We start from the raw sequence: 13,644 nt of genomic DNA on the forward strand, positions 1-13,644 counted from the left end.
ACACAGCATGGGTTTGTCAAAGGGTCTTGTCTGACCAATTTGATTGGTTACTATGATGTTGTCACAAAGCAACTGAATGCCAAAAATAATTTGGATATCATATACTTGGATTTCAGGAAAGCTTTTGTTACTGTTGCACATGGAAGACTGCTGTACAAATTGGAGAGGTATGGCATTAAGGGTAAGCTGCTATAATGGATAAAGGGATGGTTGAATAGGAGACAACAGAGAGTGGTAATCAATAGACACTGCTCTTCGTGGACAAATGTTATTAGTGGAGTTCCCCAGGGTTCGGTGTTTGGCCCATTGTTGTTTTGCATATTTATCAATGATATTGATGAAGGTATATCAGGTTTAATGTCCAAGTTTGCAGATGATACAAAGGTTGACAGGGTTATTAACGACAGTAATGACAGTACGCTACTCCAACTAGATCTAGATAAGTTGGGAAAATGGGCTGAGAAGTGGCAACTGGAGTTTAAAATTGAAAAATGCAAAGTACTGCATGTGTATAAGCAATAACCGAAGAGAAATGTACCAACTGGGTGGTACTACACTCAGGGAAGTGGAAAGTGAAAAAGACCTGGGGTAATTGTGCAGCCAAATATGAAGTTCGCTGATCAGTGCAGACGGGCTGCCTGGACAGGTCATGGAGTCTTGTCAGTGATATATAGGAAGTTTGCTAGCATGGACAGGGAGGTGATAATCCCGTTATACAAGGAAATGGTCAGGATACACCTAGAGTGCTGTGTACAGGTCTGGAGGCTTCATTTTAGGAAGGATGTAGAGTTGCTAGAATGAGTACCAAGAAGGGCAACAAGATTTGTGAGGGGAACAAAGGGGTGCTCTTACCAAGAAAGGCTTAAGTTCTGCAAATTTCAGCACCTGGAGAGTAGGCACCTGCGAGGTGATCTGATTGAGTATAAGGCCTTGAATGGGTTAAGAAAGCTGAATGCTGATGGGATTCTTCATCTAGCTCAGACTAAGAACCTGAGGGGGCACAGTTTCAAATTGAGGAAAGATAACTGTAGAATAGATGTGCGGAAATTTGCCTTTAGCCAGCAGGTAGTTGATTGGTGGAACAGGCTTCCATCTTTTGTTGTGGAAGCTAATGGCCTAAATAAATTTAAGGCTGAGCCAGACATACATTTGGAACAAATGGAGGAGTGAAATGGGAGGGGTTTTTTTTTTTTTGGCTGATGCTGCATAAGCTTGCTTTCTTGCATTGTATGCCTCAACTAATGCTAATTATCGAGGTGTATAAGGTCTTGAATGGTTTGAGCAGGCTCAATGCTGATAGGATACATTCACTTGCTCAGACTAAGAACCTGAATGGGCATAGATTCAAACTGAGGAAACGGTTGTAGAATAGATGTGTGGAAGTTTGCCTTTAGCTGGCAGGTAGTTGATTGCCGGAACAGACTTCCATCTGTTGTTGTTGTTGTGGAAGTTGACAGCTTAAATAAATTTAAGACTGAATTTGGAGTGACTGGATGAGCAAAATGGGAAGGGTTTTTTTTGGCTGATGTGTGTATGAGATTGCTTTCTTACATCATATGCCTCAACTAATGATAAAATGCTAATTCTACGTCAAATTTAAAGTTCTTAGAAAGTTGAAAATTTCTATGATATAAAATAAATTCTTCTTATTTAAGTTCCTTGAAGGCTTAATTATTATTTATTTCATAATTTTTGTAAAGCTTGGAAATTAAAGCTGTGCTAAGCAAAGGGTAAAAAAATAAGACTCTTGGTTTTGGATTGCTTTAAAAAACTAAAATTGCCAATGGTCAAATAATTAAATGCTGCACCCTACCGTGGTACACTGTTAGGATCATCTACAAGAAACCACTTGTTAGCTCGGATGTCGTAAGTCTCAATAACACTAGTTGCATTCCCAGAACTCCAACCTCCAATAACAAATATAATGTCATGGGGTATTCTCGGCCGTAACACTAAAGGGATAGGATTCAGCAGATTATCAGAGTTCTGTTGAGTTAGCTGCAGCATGGCTCCTCGAATAATTTCTTGACATGAAGTATCATTAAATATATAGGGATGTGTTTTAATTACATCATTGAAAAACCTGAAAACAGAGAAAGGTTTTGTTTATAAATTTATGTAAGAAATGCTAATAGATATGAATTGGAAAATAATTAATTTGTCCTAATTTAGAGGTTTAGTTACAAGTTTAGAAGTTAGAGGAAAAGGCACTGATTTTCAACATACTGTACTTGGACAATATGTTGGTCTAGTGCAACTTTTAGAAGTTGAAAAAGTGAAGAATTTTAATGAATTTCAATTCCAAAGCATTCTGTCTGAATCTGGCACTGTCTGAATGGCAGTCCCAGACTTTCCTTCCAAATTAATGATAACTAATTAAAATTATGAAAGTCATTATGAAATGCAATAAACTGTACTTTAAAGTTCCTTGATTTTTTTCTTCTTTTAATTGCATAGCACTGGCTATTCAAAATTTTGCGATCTGCAAAGTGGTAGCACACTTTGCCATCTTTACAGACAACTTAGGCAGTGACATCACCTGCAAATTCAAAGTAACTTAATCTTCTTCACAAACTAGCTCTCTCAAAAAAAAAAAAAAAAAAAAAAAAAAAAAAAAAAAAAATGAAATAATACATATTTAAACTAATCCAACCTTCATTTAACAATAAACATACAACTGCAAACACACATATAACTGCAATGCTCAACACTGACACAATATCAAAAAAAACTATCCAACAACCAGTAACAACAACTTTGTGCTAAACTCCACCAGAGTTATCAATGCCACTTACAAAACAACAAGAATTGAAATTAAGACACTCGTATTAAAAGTTAAAACTTCATTAAAAAACCAAGCATTTAAACATACAAGTAAAAACATATGATATACACAGTCCATATATATTTTTTCACCTAATGTTGTGATGTGGAACACTTTAAAAAAGTAGTGGTAAGTCCTTTTCAAAAAACTGGCACTAAAAATTACTGGCTATTCACTGCAAAGCACCAATTTTGTGCATATTAAAATCCAAACAGACTGTAAAGTCTTATTTGAAATTGATGATTCTATTCTATTCTTTTTGAAATGGATAAAAACAAATTCAGATTCTGCATCTGAAAAAAATAAGGATGGACAATGTAATTTTAGATATTCTATCACACTTCGAAATTTCACCCACCCTATGAACACTGGCCAAAATAGCCCCCATTTAGCATCATCATCATCATCACCATCCTGTATTATGGTAATCACTGATATATTGTCTATTTGAAGATTTGCAAATTACTTCTGATCTTCATCCATGACTATAATTCTTGTTTCATCCATTGTAGGCAAGAGAAGAAAGCCATAAGTTTTCTAAACCACCTAACACTGCCTCGATAACATCAGCAAATATTCCTACAGCCCTTTCTATTTAAGTGTATCCTAACCCTATGAAAACAGTCTCTCCTGTTACCAAGCACAGACCACACTAGGAAAAATTCCGCATGAGCCTTGCAGTCTCTCCAACTTGACCGACGAGGATCTTATTATGTACTCCTCCTATTGCAGATACTCTCATTTTTAATCCTATCTCATGATTTTTTCTCGATACTGTCCTGTACTTGTTAACTATATCCTCAGGTCTCCTAATCTTAATATCAATGTATATAACAATATCACCTTTTGTGCCCTAGATGACAGCTTTAAATGGTTTGTGCCTAGTTTGTATAAAAGGAAATAGTCTTTTCATTTTAGATCATTTTGTCTATGCCTAAGTCCTACATGATAAGGTACCAATAAGTACCGAAATATATGTATGGGGTGGTGAATGGCTTCACATGGTCAGTCAATAGTCACCTTCTTAGAACCTGGTTTATTTATTCCTGTATTATGTGCTTATTAGTGGTTCTTGAGACAAGCACTTCAGTGTATTTTACTTATTTTATTTTACTTATTTTTATTTTATTGTCTTCATATACAAGAGTTATTTAGTTTTTTGCTTCAGTAGTTTCAGTTTCATTTATTTTTGCTTCCCCCTTCAATACCATTAATGTAATTTCATTGATTACCTAGAATTAAAAAGGTGGTGCTCATTTAAATAAAAGAAGGCAGTATTTTCATTTTAGGCCATTTCATCTAAGCACAGCTCCTCATTGACAAGATGGATATAAGCATTGAAATAGCTGTATAGGGAGTAGAGAAAAGTTTCATATAGTTTCATTCATTTTTCATACAGTCACTTTTTTTATAGCATGGTTTATTTGGAGTTCCTGTACTATGTACAAGAACTCCAAATAAACCATGTACTGTACTATGTACATATTAGCAGGTCTCAAAACATGAGGCTATGCCCAGACCTGAACTTAAGTATAAAGTTTACAAGACAACACCATTTGAGTACATTTTACCCATGGTTATCACCAATAATTCTGATCAAAACTGGCACAATGGTTTCTTGAAATGCAACCTAAGTATTAATACAATAGTTGCTCAAAACCTAATGAAATTTGGTTTTGAGCAACTATTAACAGATGCCGTGTTAACATTTAACTATTAACAGATGCCATGTATCATGGCATCTGTTAAAAAAAGTACATATTTCAAGATAGTCTGAAGGAATATTTGATTATTTAAAGGGAAATGGTCATGAGAAAATTCCTCAATGGCCATCAAGAAGGGTATTTAATGGAGATAAAACAGACATTTTTTTGTTTTAATAAAAAGAGAAACAAAGTTCTGGCAGCAAAAGGTGATGAGAACATATTATGAGTGATGAAAAGGAAGTTTGATTATATTAATTACTGTCAGTAAATCGGCACATCAACTGGTAGTCTGCAAGTATGAAAGGATACCACAAGTCACTGCCAACATTGTGGCAGAACAACAGGACACTGGTAGGTTTCAACGTGGTTGTATGACAGGGGCATCTGTTTTGACATGTTAACATATATGGATAATATGCCTATTGCCTTCATGTAGCACTCCCAGTGAACGTATTTTTATGAAATTTTATATTTGAGCCTGTTAGAAAGATTTGTCATGCTATTCCAAATTTCATTAAAATCAGGCCAATAGAGATATCCAATAATTATTATTTCTTTGTCCATTCATCTACATGTAATAATTTGACTCCCAGTGAATGGATTTTTGTGAAATTTTATATTTGGACCTTGTAGAAACATGTTGATCTTTCCCAAATTTAACTAAAATCAAAGCAGTAAAAATCTAGCAATTATTATTATTATTAAATGTTTATTTTTTTTTCATATGTATCACATAGGCCATCCACATACCATATATTGTAGCGGAAGCACTGAATATTGTGTATTTCCTTGAGATCGTTGGAGGAATGAATGGACAGGGGGGCAAATGCGCAGAAACAAAATCTTCTTGGTTTGCACATGAAAGTCACAGCTTTTTGCTGGTTTTTTTTGTTATAAATCATAAATTATTACTATTTCCTAACGTGCCTGAAATGTAACCTATTTTGTACATCAACTAACTTGTTTAATTCCTTATCTGGATAAATTTAAATTCCTTATCTTTTTTTTTTTTTTGTTTAAATTGCTTATCTATTTGTTTTATCTATAGTTAATGCAATAAAAAATAACTTTACCTATTGTTCTTTTCATTTAACCAAGCAGTCATGGTGCACAAAATATAGCAAAAATGGTGGTATTTCACCTGACAGATGCCCAACATCCTTTTTAATTTCTGAAAATGTTCTGGGTTTTTTGAAATCTGCTTAAACAATACCAATATTTCTTTTCTTAATGAAATACAGTACTTCTTGTATTTTTTAAGTTGTAATAAAAAATTAAAAATTTTAAAACATGCTATGCATATTATACATTATATAAAAAATATATATATATTAATTCTGATGAAAACTAAAAAAAAAAAAAAAAAACAGGTTTTAGACATAAAACAAAAACATCACATTCTTAGTCACTTCCATTTTCCAATTTAAAAGACCATTTAGCACAAACTTTCAAAATACACATGCCTATATTTCTTCTCATTATGCATATATGCATTATTATGCATTATGCTGATGCTATCGAGGCAGTGTTAGGTGGATCGGAAAACTGCTAGATTGGGGGGATACAAGGACTAATAGATTAACAGTAGCCACTGGCAGAGGTGAAAGTGATTCTTGCACTGCTTCTATTGGAATGAGCACCACGTTGGAAATTAAGATGCAGGATATTTCAGAGACTGCTGGGAGTCATTGGGGTACAAGTAAACACATGGGTTGTGTTAGGGTAGCTAAGAAAAAGAACAGGTGCATGTATACTTGCATGTACACCAATGCTAGGAGTTTGGTAAATAAATTTGATGAATTTGAGGTATTGCTCAAAGCATCAAAGGCGGATATTGTTAGGATATCAGAGACGGGGTGTCACGCAGATATAAGTAATGCAGAACTGGAATTTGGGGAGTACAACGTCTACAGAAAGGATAGACAGGATAGGAAGGGAGGAGGGATTATGCTATTTGTTAATAAACACATAAAATCCAAGGAAGTGAAGCCAGTCGACATCGCTGGACAGTGCAGTGTCGAGTCAGTTTGATGTGACATAAGCATTGGGAGATCAAAATTGAGAGTGGGAGTGTGCTATAGGCCTAATGACTCTGATGAGTATAATAAGAAACTGTACAGGGAAATAGAGTGGGCCAGTAAATCAGAGAGTCTTATAATGGAGGATTTTAATTTCCCAGATATTGACTGGAATTTGTGGGTTGGTCACTCACACACTAGCAAGGCTTTTGTGGATTTATTGGATGATTGTTTTCTAAATCAGCATGTTCGGGAAGCAACTAGAGGGGGCAATACTCTTGATTTGATTATCAGTAGTGATTCTTCATGCATTAAGAATCTGCAGATACAGGAACCACTAGGTGGCAGTGATCACAGTGTGCTGAAGTGGGATTTACTCAAGGAGGTAACTACCATCAGGGGTAAAGGGAAGGGTTATTGCTTTCGTAAAGACGACTACGATGGTCTGAGATAGTATTTAAATTCTATACAGTGGGACCAACTGATGATGGTACCAACAGCAAACTCAAAATGGGAACCATTCAAAGAAATTATCTTGGAAGCTACTAGGCTTTACATACCAACTAAGAAATATTATTCAAGGTTCAGGCCTAAATGAATGTCAGATGAACTAATGAGACATATGGCAGAGAAGAAAAATGCATGGGATACATATAAATTAACATATGACACAGAAGCCTATGATAGATATAAGTTCATCTGTAACCAAGTTACAAAGGAGGTTAGGCAGGCGAAGGCATATTACGAGAAATCTTTGGCAAGGGATATACCAACTAAGAAATATTATTCAAGGTTCAGGCCTAAATGAATGTCAGATGAACTAATGAGACATATGGCAGAGAAGAAAAATGCATGGGATACATATAAATTAACATATGACACAGAAGCCTATGATAGATATAAGTTCATCTGTAACCAAGTTACAAAGGAGGTTAGGCAGGCGAAGGCATATTACGAGAAATCTTTGGCAAGGGATGCAAAGAAAAACAGCAAGGAGTCCTTTACTTATGTAAACTCTAGAAGGAAGAGGATGAATCAGATTGGTCCACTTGATATCGATGGTTCAACTGTTCATGATCCTGCTCAGGTAGCTAACAAACTAAATCAATATTTTGCATCTACATTCACACATGAGGAGTTATTCAGGAAGGGGAATGCCATAGATGGAGTAAACACTAGCAGTGAGCTAGATGATCTTGTAATAATTGAGAGTAAAGTGGAGGAGAATTTGTTGAAGATAAATTCAAGAAAGGCACCTGGGGTGGATGGGATCTATCCAGTTGTATTAAAGGAGGCAGCAAAGGAAGTAAGCAATCCGTTAGCCATAATTATGAGAGCTTCCTTGGACTCAGGGGAGGTACCCACAGACTAGAGATGTGCAAATGTAACCCCAATTCAGAAAGGAGGATCAAAGGCTGACACAAGTAATTATAGACCTATGAGTTTAACTTCTGTTCCAGGAAAATTAATGGAAGCCCTGGTTAAAGAAGCACTGCAGGATCATCTTGACAAGAATTCAGTTATAGCTCAGACACAGCATGGTTTTGTTAAGGGAAGGTCTTGCCTGACCAATTTGATTGGATACTATGATGTAGTCACAAAACAATTGGATGCAGGGAATAACTTTGATATTATATATTTGGATCTTAGAAAGGCTTTTGATACTGTTGCACGTGGAAGACTGCTGCACAAATTGGAGCAGTATGCCATTGGTGGCAAATCGTTGCTAAGGATAAAGGGATGGTTGAGTGGCAGAAGACAGAGGGTGGTAATTAATGGACACTGCTCATCATGGACTAATGTTATTAGTAGAGTCCCTCAGGGTTCAGTGTTGGGTCCATTGTTGTTTTCTGTATTTATAAATAATATTGATGATGGTATATCAAGCTTAATGTCCAAGTTTGCAGACGATACAAAGGTTGGCGGGGTTGTTAAGGACGCTACTGACGCTATGCTGCTGCAACAGGATCTGGAAAGGTTGAGCAGATGGGCTGAGAGGTGGCAAATGAAGTTGAACATCAACAAATGTAAAGTACTACATATGGGAAACAGCAACCCCAGAGCAACGTATGAACTCTGTGGTACTACACCGACAGTGGTAGAGAATGAAAAGGACCTGGGGGTAATTGTGCAGGCAGATATGAAGTTCTCTGAGCAGTGCAGACGAGATGCAAGAGTAGCCCATGGTGTCTTATCAATGATATACAGGAATTTTTCTAGCAGGGATAGGGAGCTGATTATTCCCTTGTATAAGGCAATGGTCAGGCCGCACCTTGAGTACTGTATACAGGTTTGGAGGCCTCATTTCAAGGATGTAGAGCTGCTGGAACAAGTACAGAGAAGGGCAACAAGGTTAGTGAACGGAACGAAGGGTTGCCTTTACGAAGAAAGGCTTAAGTTTTGCAAATTACAGTGTCTGGAGACTAGGCACCAGCGGGGTGATCTGATAGAGGTGTACAAAGCCTTGAATGGTTTGAGCATGCTCAATGCTGATGGGATTCTTCCTCTAGCTCAGAAAAATCACCTGAGAGGGCATAAATTCAAATTGAGGAAAGACAGATGTAGGATAGATGTGCGGAAATTTGCCTTTAGCCAGCGGGTGGTTGGTGGGTGGAACAGACTTCCATCCCTTGTCGTGGAAGTTGATAGCCTAAATAAGTTTAAGGCTCAGCTGGACAGGTATTTCGAACGAACAGAGGGGTGAAGTGGAAGTGGTTATTTTTATTTATTTATGTTACTTTTTTTTTTTTTTTTTTTTTTTTTTTTGGCTGATGATGCATAAGCTTGCTTTCTTGCATCAAATGCCTCTACTAATGCTAATGCTAATGCTAATTAACCGAAAACTAAAAAGCCAAATACTTGTAAAGATGGTGATGGTCACCTGACAGGCTCTCGTGCACAATTTCTGTAAAAACACCATAAACCTTACTGCAGCAAAAGTTTGATTAATGGTTAATGTGGGAACATTATTTACCTGAGAAATCACCCACCATAAGGTTAATTTCACCCACTAGCAAGTTTGTGAAGTTAATAGCATAATTCTACTTTTTTTTCCAAACAGCTGTTCACTCTGTACAAATTGCAAATCCACCCTATAATGGAATATTGTTCCATTCTAGGGTGGATCTGGGGCAATGCCTCCAAAATCTCTCTCTCAGGCTTCTAGATTCCATTCAAAAGAGGCCAGTTAGGTTAATTAATGACTCATCTCTAACAGATCTCTCCACTCTCTCTCATAAATGTTCTGTTTCTGCTGCATGCCTTTTCAATAGATACTTCCATGGGCACTGTTCTTCTGAATTGGCTTCTATAATTCCTGCTCTCTCTTCCAAAGCAGTCCAAACACATGCCTCAATCAGTCAACATCCTTTTACCGTCTAACTTCAAACTCACAGAACCAACTTTTCTTCTTCCTCATTTATTCATTCAACTTTCATTCTCTGGATGAAAGTTGAATGAATAATAAATACGTATGAATGATTCTCTGAATCATTCATACGTATTTCCTAAAAATTTACAATCTACAGAAGTTCAAGTCTAATGTTAACAAATATCTTCTTTCATCTTCTCAACCTTCAACTCATGCATGGTACTAAGTACTATAGATTCTAATCCTCTTGTGTTTGGAGTTTTCAAAAAAAAAAAAAAAGCATTTCTCCCAAATGCTACACACTTATTTTCTGTTCATTGAAAATGGCTCTAAAGGAATGCTAACCTAACCTAACCAGTGGTGAATTAATAAAAATGGATTTCCCTATACTGAAAAGTGAGATTTCTTTCCATTATTAAAATAAGTTTTGGAAGAAAGAGTAATTTCAGAATGGTATTTGCAAATATGGACTTATATGTAGAATGTAAAGGCTAGATTTTAACAAATAACATTTGGGAAATGAGCCAATGAGCCCTTGCCGTTAGCAAAGTAGTTATAATCACAACAGTTGTCCTTCCAGTAGTTAGCACAGTAATTTTCCTTCTATGTTATGTAGATTTTGTGTTTCAAAATCTGATCTCAGAGGGAGGAACCTTTTTCACAACATGCCTAGTATGTCACTCTCAGACAAGAGCTACCATGGTTTTATCTCCCAGAAGCTTGGGTTTTTATCCAGTTAACAGCAAGCCAAAATAATAATTCTATTATAGACACAATACACTGATGCCTCATAGCCTTAGTTGCTTTGGCAACTAAGGCTATGAGGCATCAGTGAGGCTATGAGGCATCAGTAAGGCTATGAGGCATCATTAATAACCAACCAAACCCAATGAATTTGTTAAGAAACAGGCCAAAAACAGAAATACAATCTGGCTTAGAATTTTTATAAGAAAAAAATTTTGAAAAAAACAACTTCTGAATGTGTTCAGAGAAGGACATTATTAGTAATACCCGTATGGTGTAAGGAAGTCTAAGGCTTATGCTGCACCAGCCAAAAAAAACAGAGTAAATAATAATAACTAGGGGGCTCTGTCCCCTGCTTGCTTTGCTCGCCAACCCCCGTATGTGCGGGGGTTGGCGAGCAAATATTTTCTAAGCAAAAGACACACCTGTCGAAACGTACTGATCAATATGTAATCTAATATATAAAAGAAAATAGAAAGTGTAAGAAAAACTATAAAAAGTAAAATTCTGTGAATGTTGAGTGAATGAAAGTTATTAACTGCATGTTCTATCTTAGCCTCTTCACTAGACAGACTGATGACTATGCATGCCCTCAGAGGCCTCATGGTTATCCAAGCTGACACCATGCCGTAGCTTTTCTTAGCTGGTATGGTGTAGGATGCTGACACTGGCCATTAGGGTAACCCCCAGGCCAGTGTAGGACAGAGTTGCAAAAAGCTTGCACCACCATAAGAATCTTTCCCTATGTTCTTTTATTCCTATCACCTGTTGTGGTTTAGTGTCCTTCCCCCACCCTGGGTGGCCCCTTTTGCATGGTGGCTCACCCCACCAACCACTTTCAACTCCCACCCTCTGAACCAGGATGGGCATCCTGTACCATGGTGTCCCCTTACTGTCTCTCCTTTCAAATCAGGCAAGTGCCTCAACTACTGCCCCCCCTCTGTTCTCTCCCCCTTTTACCCCACCCTCTTCCTATCTCCCCATTATCTCCTTTTTGTACTCTCCTTGGATGCCTAGGCTACACTAGGGTTCACCCTGCCAGAGCTTTTTTTCATCTCTCCTAATGTGTTCTGGCCCGCCTCCCCGGGACGGTGATGGAAACTGCAGGTGTTAGTGGCTCTCCACAGACCCCAGGCTAAGTGTCCAGAGGAACAACACAACCCACACTAATACTTCACATAACACACACCCTGGCCTTATGCAGTATTGTATTCTACACAGAGTAAAAACGTGGAGTTGGGGACAAAAAACACTATGTCACAATGATCGATATCTAATCAGAAAATAATCTGTGTAATTATTTACCTATGCATTTGTAGCGCACGGTATTCAATCACTTTGTACGTAATTATTTACCTGTGTTTACATAAGTCACTTAAGAAAAGGCCTTTTGCTTCAGGTTTCATAATGCACGAGGAATATTGTTGCACCCCAAAGAGCAGGACTAAAATATTTAACTGAAATATTTTCAAACTATACAAATATTTACAAAATACTAAACTATGTATTTACAAATATACAATATTCATTAATATATAAAAACGTTACAATGGAACATCAAATGTTAGACAGAGAAGCACGAGGTTGGCAAACATTATGGAGGCAGTTGTCAATAATTAATTGCATTTGTAGTGACGTAATTGCCTCGCTCTCTTCTTCCATTGGCTTGAATAAATATCACTAGGAGGAAAACTTTTTTAATGTATAGAGAGATAACAATAAAATTAAATAAAATAAATAAATAATTAATAATAAACAAAAAGGAAATAAACTAAACAGCCTATGCATTTCCCTCCTCCCGTAGGTAACTATCCAGCTGACCTTTGAATTTCCCCAAACTGTCAGCTTCAACCACCCATGTAGGTAACTTATTTCAGTAATTTCTAATTCACTGGCTAAAAAAAAAAATTTCCTGCAATCCAGTCTAAACATCTCCCTCTGTAACTTGAATTTCTGGCTCCTAATTCTAGAGTCATTTATAACCGTGAAAATTTTGCCCTCATTCATTTTACTCTTGCCTCTCAGAGTCATAAACACCTCAATCATCTCCTCTAAGATGCCTAGTTTCCAAGCTGTGCAACCCACATATTCAAAGTCTTTCCTCATATGGACGCCATTCTCACCAGACAAGTTATTCATCTTTGGACTCTTTCAAGAAGCTCGATGTCTTTTTTTAGGTGCAGTCTCCACACTTGAACATGGTATTCCAAGTATGGTCTAACAATAGCCTTATATAGTGGGATTATCTGATGATATATTAAGGAGTCCTTATGTGCTGTGATGTAATGACTAGATCGTAGATATAGCTTAGCTTAATTTTCAGCATTCAGAGGTGAGTGCTGATTTTGTGATTATGGTGAGTGCATTTTCAGAGGTGAGTGCTGAAAATTAAGCTAAGCTATATCTACAATAGTGGGATTATGAAATCCTTATCTGTACTAGCTAATGCTCAATAAATCATCAATAGGATACCATAGTCTTCCTTGCAACCTGTGTACAATGCCTGGAGAACTTCAGGTCTGACCGTATCGTAACACCCAAGTCCCTTTCTTCCACTACTGACTTTAGTTCAACTCCACCAAGTATATAGGTTATTTTGGGATTGCTGTTCCCCAGATGTAAGACCTTGCATTTTGCTGAATTAAAGCACAGCTGCCACTTTTCTGACCATTCCTGAAGTGTATCTAGGTCACCATGAAAGAAGCTCTGCTTGGTGGTGATCATTAACTACTCTATCAATCTTTATATCAAATTTAGACACATGCCCTGCATCCCTTCATTAATGTCATTTAATGAAAATAAAAAACTACACTGGTCCCTTGGGGAACTCCACTTCTTACATTAACCCAATCTGAAGGATAAACATTTTGACAACCCTCTGCCTCCTGCCCTGAAGCCATCCTGCTATCCTTGGATTTTCCCCATGATTCCAACATGTTCCAGCTTATAAAGTAACCACTCTTGTGAGACTGAGTCAAATGC

General features: G+C 37.0%; 1 protein-coding gene across 1 annotated transcript in view; it reads right to left on the reverse strand.

Annotated features, from left to right (window-relative positions):
• The window catches only part of LOC150080985 (kelch-like protein 10), a 132,744-nt gene that overhangs the window by 104,864 nt on the left and 14,236 nt on the right, over positions 1-13,644 (reverse strand). Inside the window, exon 3 of the mRNA XM_090380875.1 lies at positions 1,814-2,083. Within this exon, the coding sequence (XP_090237001.1) occupies positions 1,814-2,083 (270 nt within the window). The remainder of the gene's footprint in view (positions 1-1,813; positions 2,084-13,644) is intronic.

The sequence above is a fragment of the Mastigoproctus giganteus genome, chromosome 9 (assembly GCF_048544385.1).
Source record: "Mastigoproctus giganteus isolate SK-2022 chromosome 9, ASM4854438v1, whole genome shotgun sequence".
In the NCBI taxonomy this organism is placed as follows: Eukaryota; Metazoa; Arthropoda; class Arachnida; order Uropygi; family Thelyphonidae; genus Mastigoproctus; species Mastigoproctus giganteus.